The sequence below is a fragment of the Rhagoletis zephyria genome, unplaced genomic scaffold (genome assembly GCF_001687245.7).
Source record: "Rhagoletis zephyria isolate East Lansing unplaced genomic scaffold, Rhagoletis_zephyria_1.1 Rzeph_scaffold_00259, whole genome shotgun sequence".
In the NCBI taxonomy this organism is placed as follows: Eukaryota; Metazoa; Arthropoda; class Insecta; order Diptera; family Tephritidae; genus Rhagoletis; species Rhagoletis zephyria.
In genome coordinates, this window is record NW_016157343.1 from 280,156 (window position 1) to 292,956 (window position 12,801).

A 12,801-nucleotide genomic window follows, 5' to 3' on the forward strand; every position below is an offset into this window, starting at 1 on the left:
AACCGAAACTGTGCATGTATGCATTACTTCGTTTTTTTTCATATGCATTATTTCGCTTTTAAAACGAAAGTATGCATATGCATAATTTCGGTTTTCAACCGAAACTGTGCATGTATGCATACCTTCGTCTTTCACATATGCATTATTTCGGTTTTCATCCGAAACTGTGCATGTATGCTTTATTTCGGTTTTTGCCATATGCATTATTTCGGTTTTGAACCGAAATTGTGCATGCATGCATTATTTCGGTTTTTGTTATATGCATTATTTCGGTTTTCTAACGAAAGTGTGCATATGGATAATTTCGTTTTTTCTAATATGAATTATTTACTTCGTAGAGTTTAATTGCTCAACTTCCGTACTTGGTTCGTCATTTGAAGATGCAAAAATATCGTCGTTATCCGTACTTTCGTCACTCTCCTCTGCACCAGTGTTAAGATTAAAAGAAGTCCAAGTTTCATCAGCATCGTCATCATCATCACTGAAGTCTATATCAGATTGATTTAAAATGTCTTAAACTGCTTCAATATCATCATTGCTGCTCAAATCGGAAAATTTTCCTAGAAAATAATAAGATAGCACAATCGTGAGCATACAACAAAACTGCATCTTGTGCCTGAGCAGCACAATTGTGATATCTGTTTTTTACACCATTCAAATAAATTGCAATTTTAAAAAATTTATCTTAAAAAAGTCAATCAATATATACATAGGCCTGTTGCCACTAGTTAAATGCAAAGTTTATTTAATAATAACTAATAAAAACACTCACCACGAGGACGCATGTCTTTGCCTGCTTAACGACACATTCAAACTGAAGCTGTATACCGTTATTTCTCGTCGAAGTGTTCATTTTTTCTTTCATTTCAAACGAAAAAGAGTGCGCACAATCACTGCTTCCCGGTTAACACAAGAAAAATTTTTTGTTCATATAATTTAAGACAAATAAAAACAGATCTCACAATTGGTATGGCTAGGTCTGAAAGGGTTAAGCGCCACGGAGATAATCAATTGAATACGTCAAGCATTGCATATGTGCGAGGTTGGCCAGTGTCTTGCTCGCAAACGTTCAAATAAACTCGTCAATTCAACTTGTCCGTCACCGTGACTAAAATTCAGATAACTCGTTCGGATTAACACCCTTATTCTAGAACCCGAATTTTCGTAATTCGTAATTCGTAGCTACATTACGAAAAACGAAAAATCGACATGCTGCAACCCTTGCGGAAAAATGTACAGCAATGCCAGGTATCAGTTGTTTTTCGAACTCAGCTGTATGAAGGAAAACAAAGTGGAAAGGAATTAAAAAAAACCTCATCATGTGCTTGTTTATAGTAAAATTGATTGATTTTAAATATTTTGAGGAAATTTATGGATTCTGATGCATTTGCAGTTATAGCAGCGGAGTAAGAGCGCGCTATGGCAATGGACTCACAAAGGTATGCGGAGCTGCCGGGCATAGTAGCCATGGGTGCACCTATATCAGCTTCTGGTTGAATTGTTGAACCACAAGCCAGAACTCCTCCTATGCCTGAAGAACTGGTTCCCAATCCAGTTAATGCAATAACAGCTTTCTTCCAATCCACTGAAAACATGTATTTCTTCTTATTCTGCAACTCTTTCGTATTCGGATTTTGCTACGAATCGTAGAAATAGTATGCTGCAATCCGAAACGTATTTTCGAACTTTCGAAATTCGTAACAATGGCATGCCTAAAAACGAACGAGTAAGCTTTTTTGCGTAATTTTGTACGAAAACAATTCTGTGTCGGAGGCGAAATAAAAGATGTAAATCGATGTGTGTTTGCAAGAAATATTGGTGGTGTTCATTTAAACAGATAAATTTGCCTTTGACATATACGTATTTTTTTATCCACTGCTTTATATAAACGAGCAAAAAAGAATATTTGTTGCCCCTTATCGAGAAACTTGGGTCCGGTTTAGTTAATGTACAACGATTTTCGGTTGTTGTGTCCAAACGCATAACCCAAATCCAAAAACTTTAACATACACGTGTAATCAAAGGATTCACATTTTATTTAAGATAAATATTCCAAATTTCCTACCACTAGCTTATTAATAAACTCGGTTTGCACTATGCATTTTTTTTGCAAATTTCGACGTGGGTTCTGCGCAAAAATACTGTGGACACGGTAGCCGGAGTGATATGCACAAGAAATGTTATATATGTACGTTTGACATGCGGAAGCCCCTCTTCCCCGCAACACAGAAAGGAGAATTCTGCTTAGTAAGGGTTATAATACCTAAGCGCGGCCGAAGGCAGAAGCAAGCGCAACAGGTGGTGGACCTAACAAAGTGCATGTTTTCAATGGCTTGGAAGAAGCTGTTATTGCATTAACTGGATTGAGAACCAGAGCTTCAGGCATAGGAGGAGTTCTGGCTTGTGGTTCAACAATTCAACCAGAAGCTGACATAGATGCGCCCATGGTTACTATGCCCGACAGCTCCGCATACCTTTGTGAATCCATTGCCACAGCGCCCGCTTACTCTGCTGCTATAATTGCAAATACATCAGAATCCATAATTTTCCTCAAAATATGTAAAATTAACCAATTTTACAATAAACAAGCACATGATGAGTGTTTTTTAAATTCCTTTCCACTTTGTTTTCCTTCATTCAGCTACCTTCGAAAAACAACTGATAGCTTGCAATCCTGCACATGTTTCCGCAAGGGTTGCAGCATGTGGATTTTTCGTTTTTCGTAGCGTAGCTACGAATTACGAATTACGAAAATTCGGGTTCTAGAATAAGGGCCGGTTACTCAATGTCTGGTTAACACTAATCTGCGTTTAAACATCGTTACCGACGTCTTCGACTCCATGCATATAACAGGGAGTCGGTAACGTCGATAACGATGTTTAACCGCAGATTAGTGTTAACCAGACATTGAGTAACCGGCTCTTAGAAGGTTAAAATGTGAGTTGAAATGTCACACTCGTCACCGTGGAATAAGCCATTAGTAAATCGCAACAAAATTTTAAATTTTTAAATTTAACGAACTTGTTGATTCAAATTAATGTTTACAAAAATGTAACCGTGTACCACAATCCTGATTGCAAATTCTTGTTGGCAAAAATTGTCCCATCGCGAATTTGCAACTTCCCCTCCATACTTTGATGTCCGCCATCTTGTAAATGAAAACAGCTGACGGCTTAAATGGAATAAACAACACTGAATTGAATATATATATCAAGTTTTATTTATTCAATGCATTAAATAGCGAAAATTTACATATTTTATTACTTCGAGTATAGCACGAACGAATAACAAAATGTAAACAAACTGCTATTGGTACGGATGACGTCACAGCCATCAGCTGTTTTTCGATACTTTTTTCTCACTCGCGAAATATCGTAACCTGTCGATCTTTAAACCATGCTCTCTCCTTGCAAATTTTACTGGGTTTTTGACCAAACGAACACGATTTGGTAACAATTGGTACCAACTTGTACATGTTTTTTGCATAGCGAACACTCTTAATATTGGCACGATATAGCTTTGGTTTTGCCATTTCTCGTGTAAAAGCAAACGACGCCTCTAAAACTTTAAACGCACTGAAATTCACTAATACTTTCCCTAAAATCACCGTTTTTTTACATTTTCTTTATTATTCGTTATTACAAATCATATATTTTCACAATTAAAAGCAATTAAAACGCGAAAAATGGAATATTTAGAAAATTGTCTCTTCTGCCATTTTCTTGTATCCTCCTCTTCAGATTTTTTTACTTTTACACCTGAAATGACATTGCCCCCGGGAATGCGCAAGTTTGTATTCTATCATTCTTGCAATATGGGCTATTTAAGTGCAGATTAAAGGAGTGTTCGCTATGCAACTGCCAGTAAGAATTAGCCAGTAACAAAATTCAGAGAATAAGGTACTTTACTCTCCCAAAGAGAGAAACTTACTACGTTTTGCGCGAACAGGAATTAGCAAACATTTGCAAGCTTCACTGCCAGCTGGCGTCCACGGTTGCATTTCGAGCAAAATAATCTTTTAAATTATTTCAGGTAGAAACCGAAACAGGACCTATGCGTATATTTCTTCTTATTCTGACTTTCTTTAACATACGCTTCAATTTCTTTGTGGAAGTCACTGTCGGATTTCCCATATCGACAGTGGTGTCGAGTGCGTTCCGATTACGAATACAGCTTTTTCAGCCAACTACCTTTCAAATGATTGGAATTAATTAAATTAATTGAATAAACGAATATTTACCTACTTCTTTCATTCGTAAATCGCAACAAGATTGTTCATTTTTAAATTTAACGAACTTGTTGATTCAAATTAACGTTGATAAAAATGCAACCGTGTGCCACAATCCTGCTTGCAAATACTTAATGGCAAAAATTTTCCCAGCACGAATTTGCAACTTCCCCTCCAAATGAAATGTCAAAATTGTGCTCTCTCCATGCAAGTTTTACTGGGTTTTTGGCTAAACGAACACGATTTGGTAACAATTGGTACCAACTTGTACAAATTTTGTGCATAGCGAACACTTCTTATATGTAGGATCTGAAAATGAATTTTTGACATTAATCAACAATAGCTGCATTTTTTTGTAAGCGAGCGACAAAAGAACGCTCAACTCGGGTAAAATTTCCTTTTAGCTACTTAAGCAACCCTGTTGGTGGCTGGTAAGAAACATGTGATTAGTTTAATGGGATTTAGATACAAAAACCAATTCAAATGAGTAATTATGCGAGGTATTTGCGAAATACATATACTTATTTATAATATAAGTCACGTATATAAGGAAACAAAAATTTCCCTCTCCACTTTCCCATTAACAATTCACAATAGAGCAGTTTCTCACTTACCAACACTACCCTTCAAGTCGCGTATTTTTTAACCGACCTGGCTGAACTCAAGTAAATAGCCGCTGTTGCTTTGCGTTTGCAAAAGAATGCACCTAATCTCTACTTTTTAGGGAATAGTGTTGCAAATAACACTAAATTCCTAATGCCCAACACCTGGTCGAAAGAAAACAACTTGCTTTGATATTAACGAAGTGATTTTAATTGTAAGTTTTAGCAATTCCAAGAAATAGGCTTTTCCAGAAAAAATACGCAGTGATGCTTTCCATTTCCAGACAACCGGTCAGGTACGAGCATGATTTTTAATTTCGACTAAACTCAAATACATTGTTTGTTGGTCCAAATAATGAGACACGTATTTTTTCTTTTGGCTCGGAAAAATTTTTCGGCCGCATTAAACGCGATTTTGTTTTTCAGGCAAAAAACGATTATTCGAATTGACAGTGAGAATGTTTTTTTGAAATGCCCATAACTTTGTCAAAATTTAATAGATTCCAACAATGTTTTTGCTCAAATGTCAGTAATTCTTGTCACTTCAAGATAGAATGATATAATTATTGATTTTCATTATTTAAAATTTTTTATTTAACAATAAACAAAAAGTGCATTTTTTTTTTAAATTTAATTTCTCAAAAAGTGTATTTTTTTCTCTCAAACTTTTTTACCGGGAAAGAGACACTTTGAACTACAATCAAACCCAAATCTCTAATAGCGAAGATTTTTTTTTCTGAGTTATGATTTTTTATAGAAAATATACGTTTTTGTGGTACATACTACAATATTCTTATATTGTTTAACTAAATGGAACATATGTATGTAATATATCAGCAAAAAGTACAGCCGTGATCATTTTTTGTGTATCAAATAGATATTAGAACACACTTTCCACCATACAGTTTCGAAATACAAAATCACATTTTCACGCTTTTTATAATCGAAATTGTATGGTGGAAAGTGTGTTCTAATATCTATTTGATACACAAAAAATGATCACGGTTGTACTTTTTGCTGATATATTACATACATATGTTCCATTTAGTTAAACAAAATAAGAATATTGTAGTATGTACCACAAAAACGTATATTTTCTATAAAAAATCATAACTCAGAAAAAAAATCTTCGCTATTAGAGATTTGGGTTCATTGTAGTTCAAAGTGTCTCTTTCCCGGTAAAAAAGTTTGAGAGAAAAAAAAGACACTTTTAGAGAAATTAAATTTAAAAAAAAATATGCACTTTTTGTTTATTGTTAAATAAAAAATTTTAAATAATGAAAATCAATAATTATATCATTCTATCTTGAAGTGACAAGAATTACTGACATTTGAGTAAAAACATTGTTGGAATCTATTAAATTTTGACAAAGTTATGGGCATTTTAAAAAAACATTCTCACTGTCAATTCGAATAATCGATTTTTGCCTGAAAAACATAATCGCGTTTAATTCGGCCGAAAAATTTTTCCGAGCCAAAAGAAAAAATACGTGTCTCATTATTTGGACCAACAAACAATGTATTTGAGTTTGGTCGAAATTAAAAATCATGCTCGTACCTGACCGGTTGTCTGGAAATGGAAAGCATCCAGTAATAATTCGCGCTTCTCCCAAGAGAAGATATATCTCACCGATAACGATTAATAATCGATAGAGCTTCCTTACTGGCAGAGTTGCCGCTGTTTGTGGAGTTCCCACAGTACTCCCTCTCCAGTGACTGTGTCACGATTAGTCGAAGTGTACACGGTGTTGCCTACCATTTGCTCTCGAAGGCACGTCGGTAGAACTTTGCTGGTTAACTTGACGATCATCTCTAATGAAGAACGCTGGTTTAAGTCGGTCTACTGAAACGGCTACCACTTTGTCATTGATCTTCACCTTGTATACCCTCTCGTTTTCTCTTTGAACAACTTCGAACGGACCAGTGTACGGCGGCTCGAGAGGTTGCTTTACAGCATCGGACCGGATGAACACATGCGAGCAATTTTCGATGCCCTTGAGTAAAAGCATTTTCTCCTTAACATGGTGGACTGTTGGGCTTGGTCGTATCTGACGTATGTGTTGTGGGAGATAGTTCAGGAATGTTGCTGATGCCACATCTGCTTCGACGTCATCAAAAAATTCATTAGGGACTCGTAGTGGTGCGCCATACAGCATTTCAGCGGTGGATGCTCCCAAGGATTCCTTATAACAGGAACGCAGTCCAAGCAAAACAGTTGGTAATAGATCAATCCAGGGCAACTCGTCATTGCACATGAGCGCCGCCTTGAACGTTCTGTGCCACCGTTCAACCAACCCATTGGACTGCGGGTGATAAGCCGTGGTATGGATGTGATTGCTTCCCATAAGCTTCGCCAGTTCTTTGAATACAGCTGACTCGAACTGCGTCCCTTGATCCGTCGTAATCGTCTTTGGAGTCCCAAAGCGTGCTACCCAATGCGTCCAAAAAGCAGTTGCAACAGTTTCTGCAGTGATGTTTGTTAATGGCACGGCTTCTGGCCAACGAGAAAACCGATCAATCATCGTGAGGCAGTATCAAAAATTTCGTCGTAACGGCATGACCACAATGTCTAGGTGAACATGGTCGAAACGAGCGTCTGGAACAATAATCTTTTCTGGCGTTAGATGATTATGCCTGCTGAGTTTTGCCCGTTGACAAGGTAAACAGCTTCTGCACCACTGAATCACATCCTTATTCATCGCTGGCCAGACATATGTCTGACGTATATGTTGTAGCGTTGATCTGCCACTCGGATGAGCGAGACCATGAACAGAGGCAAACACTTGATGTCGTAGGCTTCCCGGAACATAAGGACGAACGTAGCCGGTCGAGGTGTCACAGTAAAGCATTACATTGTCGTCGTACCTTATTGACTTCAACTTTAACGATGTGCTTCCGTTTAGCAACTGTGTTAGTTCAGGGTCAGCAGCCTGGGCCTCAGCGATTTTACTTAAACTGACAGCCGTCGGCATAGTGATTGCGCATAACCTAGACAAGGCGTCTGCGACAACGTTGTCTGCGCCTTGCACCTGAACGATTGCGGTGGAAAACTGTTAAATGTAACATAGTTGTCGTTGTTGACGGTTGACGTTGTTGAGGTGATGCTTTTTCTAGCCGCTGCTTAAATGCATAAACTAGAGGCTTGTGATCCGTTTTGATCACAAAGATGCGTGCTTCAATCAAGTGCTTGAAATACCTGATAGCCTCGTAGATTGCAAGCAATTCCCGATCGTATGTGCTATAATTCTTCTCCGATTCGCTCAGTTTCCTTGAAAAGAACCCAAGTGGTCGCCAATCCTCATCCGTCTGCTGTTCCAAAACTGCCCCCACGGCGACATCAGACGCATCACACACCAGAGCCAATTTCGCTCCGGGATCTGGGTACGCCAGTTGTGCAGCATCAGCCACACTGCGCTTACAGGCGTCGAATGCACGAACGAGCTCAGATGTCCAGTCCACCTCCCGTTTGTCGTTCTTTTTGACATTTCTCAGCAACTCCGTTAGCGGTGCTTGAATATGCGAGGAATGCGGTAAACATCTGCGATAATAATTTACGACACCAAGAAAACGACCCAAATCGCTGATTGTCTTTGGACGTTTGTAGTTCGTGATAGCCGCAATTCGATCCGCCGGAGGTTTGATGCCGTGTTCGCTGATCACATAGCTGAGGAACCGCACCTCTGACTGTGCAATCTGACATTTGCTGACGTTGATGTGCAATCCGTACTTTCTGAGGATCTGAAAAACTGTGCGAAGGTGTTGCTCATGTTCCATCATTGTCTCCGACATTATGAGTATATCATCGATATAACAATATACGAGTTCAATACCCCGAAAAATGTCGTCCATAAATCTCTGAAACGTTTGAGTAGCGTTTTTAAGTCCAAAAGGCATGAACAGAAACTCTACTAAACCGAATGGGGTACAAACCGCAGTCTTCTTAATATCATCTTCCGCCATCGGAATCTGATAGTAAGCTTTTACTAGATCGAGAGCCGAGAAAACCTTTTTCCCGTTTAATTTATCAGTGAAATCGTGCAAGTGCGCGATTGGATATCGATCCGGCACAGTGATTGCGTTGAGTTTACGATAGTCCCCACACGCACGCCAGCCACCATCTTTTTTCGCTACCATATGAAGGGGACTTGACCACGAACTCTTAGAGGGTCGACAAATTCCCTGTTCGATGAGAAAATTGATTTCAGCTTTAGCAGTGGCCAACTTTCGCCTGCCAAACGACGAGGTCGCTCTGATACTGGTGCTCCCTGTGTCTCAATGTAATGGAAGACTTGATGCTTCGCGTGGTTAGCCTTGACAGAGGGGTTTGTCACATCAACATATTCGCGAAACAGGTTAGGAAATTTTGTCATACTCTGTAACGTGGAAACAGAATCTTTTTCCACCCTAGTCAAACATGCGATGGTCTTAAGGCCAGTGACCGAGTCGATTAGTTGCTGGTTTTTGAGATCGACCAGTAGTTGAAAATTCGTCAAAAAATCCGCACCGATGATTGCTGCTTGGACATCGGCAATTATGAATGGCCACTTAAAACTACGTCGAAGTCCCAAATTCAAATGAACCACAATGGTCCCGTATGTGTGTATTGTTGTTTGATTCGCCGCATACAAGAGTAAGTCTCCTTGATTGGTCTTGTGCGTAACTTGCATACGCGGAAGAACTGAGACGACCGAACCCGAATCGATAAGGAAATGTGTATGCGAAATACTGTCGAAAACATGTAATCTCGTCTCTCGGACGGTGATCGCTTGATTTTCGCTGGTAGAAACTACACTGTCGTCCGACAACGTTCCTGACAACAGCTGTGCTAGTTTAACGAAGAACGCGTACAAGGGGGTCGACACTTTCGGGCAGCATCGCCGAACTTTTGGTGGTAGTAACAGAGTCTATCCCTATGCCCATCTGTTTGCCGAGATGGTTGACCAGGACCAGGAGACTGGCTACGTGTACGGCTACGTGGCCGATTTTGAGAGCGGTTGACAGACTGTAAACGTTTGATATCGTTCTGTAAGCTGTCCACTTTTTGCGTAAGTAAACGAACCGAATCGTTGATATTCTTGGAGGCACCAGCTGGTGCTACAACATTTACAGCTTCGTCGGGTACTTTCGGTGGTGTTGATGCTACTGCAAACGTAGTGTTTGTACCAATGGCCTCGAGCATCTTATCTGCAATTTTCGCAAGCTTATGCAGATCAGTTTCTTCCCACACTGTTAGAAGTGGTCGAATCGACTGCGGCAGCTCCGATAAAAAAGTGTAAGGATTATGCTTTCACTACTCGGGTCAGGCGCAAGGCGTCGCATGTGAGCAAGCACCTCGGATGGCTTCAAGCCTGCTGTACCTCCACCTTGCAACAACCGACGCAGCTTCGATTCTGGAGATTCTGCGAACTTCTCCAGTAACCGCTTCTTGGGAACCTCATATTTCTCCGATGCCGGTGGGCACGCAACCAGATCCTCTACGGCTAGCAAAACTTCCTCTTCCAACTGCACTGTTACCAGATCGAATTTATCAAAATCTTCGTTAATGCCATGCAGACGAAAAGAACGTTCTACTTGTGCAAACCATAGATGTGGATTCGCGCGAGTGAACTTCGGCAAGTGAATCGCTATGCGCTGTGTGGAAAGACGAGGACCACTTGGTGGCACCGAAACACCCACACGTAGCGCTTCCCATTGGGCTTGGAGCTCTCGTATCTGGTCGGTTAGCTCTTGCGTCGTAGCCATCGATACGTCACTATCGTCGTCGAAAATCAATTTTCTTCTTTTTAAATTTCGTAGATTATATCGCGGAGTGTGCATAAATTGACGACTTGATGAATTCGGTAACCATCAATTCGTGCTCTTCCAAAAAGGTCGTCGGGGTCACCAATTTAGGGAATAGTGTTGCAAATAACACTAAATTCCTAATGCCCAACACCTGGTCGAAAGAAAACAACTTGCTTTGATATTAACGAAGTGATTTTAATAGTAAGTTTTAGCAATTCCAAGAAATAGGCTTTTCCAGAAAAAATACGCAGTAATAATTCGCGCTTCTCCCAAGAGAAGATATATCTCACCGTTAACGATGAATAATCGATAGAGTTCCCTTACTGGCAGAGTTGCCGCTGTTTGTGGAGTTCCCACAACTTAAATAGGACATCTGAAATTGGGCCTAAGTATTATTTTTACATTTTTGTAAGTAATTTTTATTGATTTTGTATGGAAAATTGGTTAATTTACGAGGTTTACGCGGGTACAAGGCATTTACGCATTTCCATAAATTCCCATAATATTTTTCGTTGCGTAAACAATTCATATCTATTTCATCTTTATTACTAAAAACCCTCAGTATTAGTTTTATTAAATAAATTCAGTGGCAACACATTTGAAACATTTCTGTATCAAAGTGTTTTTGAACATTTCATTTGATAATGGGGCGTATTCTTGTTTTCGTACGAATCGAAAATGATGAAATTTTCCTATCATTTTATATTCAAAAATTTCAAATTTTCGATTCGTACGAAAACCAGAATACCCCTCAATCATAGTGTAATAAGCAAAGTGAAATCAATATATGACATATTTATTTTTTATACGCTTATATGACAACGGTTTTGTCATTGCCTTAACCCATTTGAAACTAGCAACATTATAAATTAATTTCAAAATAAAAAAATTTTGATTTCAAATCAAAAATAACACTGTTTTAGAAATTAAAGAACAAAAAGAAAACAATTTGTTTAAAATTCCCGATACTTGCTGTTTATGTTAGGTATGTTTCGTGTGCCAACAGATTTTATGCAAGGAAGGGATTGGATGAATGCGTGTGGTGTTAAACCAACTGGATCATCGAAAGTTTGCGCTCTGCACTTCAAATCGAATGATATCATTTATGCAAGTATTAATGCCAAGAGAAGACGCCTCTATCCAGATGCAGTACCAACAAAGATGTTACCTGCTATTTCATCAGATGAGAGGTAATGATCAAAGTGTGGGTATGTTCTCAAATGCATTAGTGCAAAGGCACATCGTGAAAATATCGTCCAATAACTTCAACCGCAGTGCGCCAAATCGCATACAATTTATACTTTAGCCAATTTAGTCATAATATATGGTCCTGATTTGCAGTAGTTAATTTGAGAAAGAATCCTTAATCTTAAAGTGTATATATATACATATATGGGGAAATCTTTTGAGATGGGGACATTCTGCGTACTGGCATATTGTTTTCGAGACAAAGCAGCTGCACTGCCAAGTGCGGTTTCTGTACCTTCGTCAATACTATTTATTTATATGTGTAAATATCAGTAAAGAGTTATTCACAAAAAAAAGGTTTATTGACTAATTTATTTGCTAAAATCGAGATAATCAGGAGATTTCTAGTGCAACTCGCATAAATTCTGAAAAAAAAATATTGAAAATATTAAAAAATACTCTATCACGGAATTTGGTTGAAGAACGCCCTATCTCAGAATTCGGTTCCAAACCAAAGCAGAAAGAGGGTTAAGTAAACAAATATAAGAATTGTTTACATTTAAATTTTCAAATAAGCGTACGTCAAATATTGATTTCACTTTGTTTATTACCTTATGCCCTCAATATGTTGTAAATAGGTGCGTTCGACAAGTCAAAAATTTGTAATAGTTTTTCCAAATTTTTACTGGATGGCGTTCGATAACGACAAAAAATTATCCAACACACAAAAATTGAGAGAGCAAGCGTTCATTTTGATGCAAGAGAAGCGTTCATTTTGTACTGGAAAAATTTTAGTCAGCAAAAATTATCCAACACAAAAACATATGATCACAAAACATATGGTTGCAATTTTTGTAAACAAACAAAATTGCATTTTCCGAGTTTTGGTATTTATATACTTTTTGGCTGCCTGCTATGTGACTTTATGATAGCGCCAACTAGTTTTTACTTCTAGAAATGTTCCTGGCGAACATTGAACGTTCACTTTCCTTTTTTCTT

At 38.5% G+C, this 12,801-nt stretch overlaps 1 protein-coding gene across 1 annotated transcript; it reads right to left on the reverse strand.

The window, feature by feature from the left end:
- Positions 1-9,655: 9,655 nt before the first annotated feature.
- On the reverse strand, positions 9,656-10,572 carry LOC108358478 (uncharacterized). The gene is made up of 2 exons (XM_017609836.1): positions 10,162-10,572; positions 9,656-10,078 (listed from the first exon to the last, which is right to left on the reverse strand). The coding sequence occupies exons 1-2, from the start codon at positions 10,570-10,572 to the stop codon at positions 9,656-9,658; spliced, it is 834 nt and encodes a 277-aa protein (XP_017465325.1).
- Between the last annotated feature and the right edge of the window lie 2,229 nt (positions 10,573-12,801).

What these genes read in the sequence shown, in the direction of transcription:
- LOC108358478 (XM_017609836.1), bottom strand. Translation starts at nt 10,572, where the DNA reads ATGGCTACGACGCAAGAGCTAACCGACCAGATACGAGAGCTCCAAGCC. An exon ending in CAGGCTTGAAGCCATCCGAG is followed by an intron (nt 10,079 to 10,161) that starts GTGCTTGCTCAC and finishes GAGCTGCCGCAG; the next exon opens with TCGATTCGACCACTTCTAAC.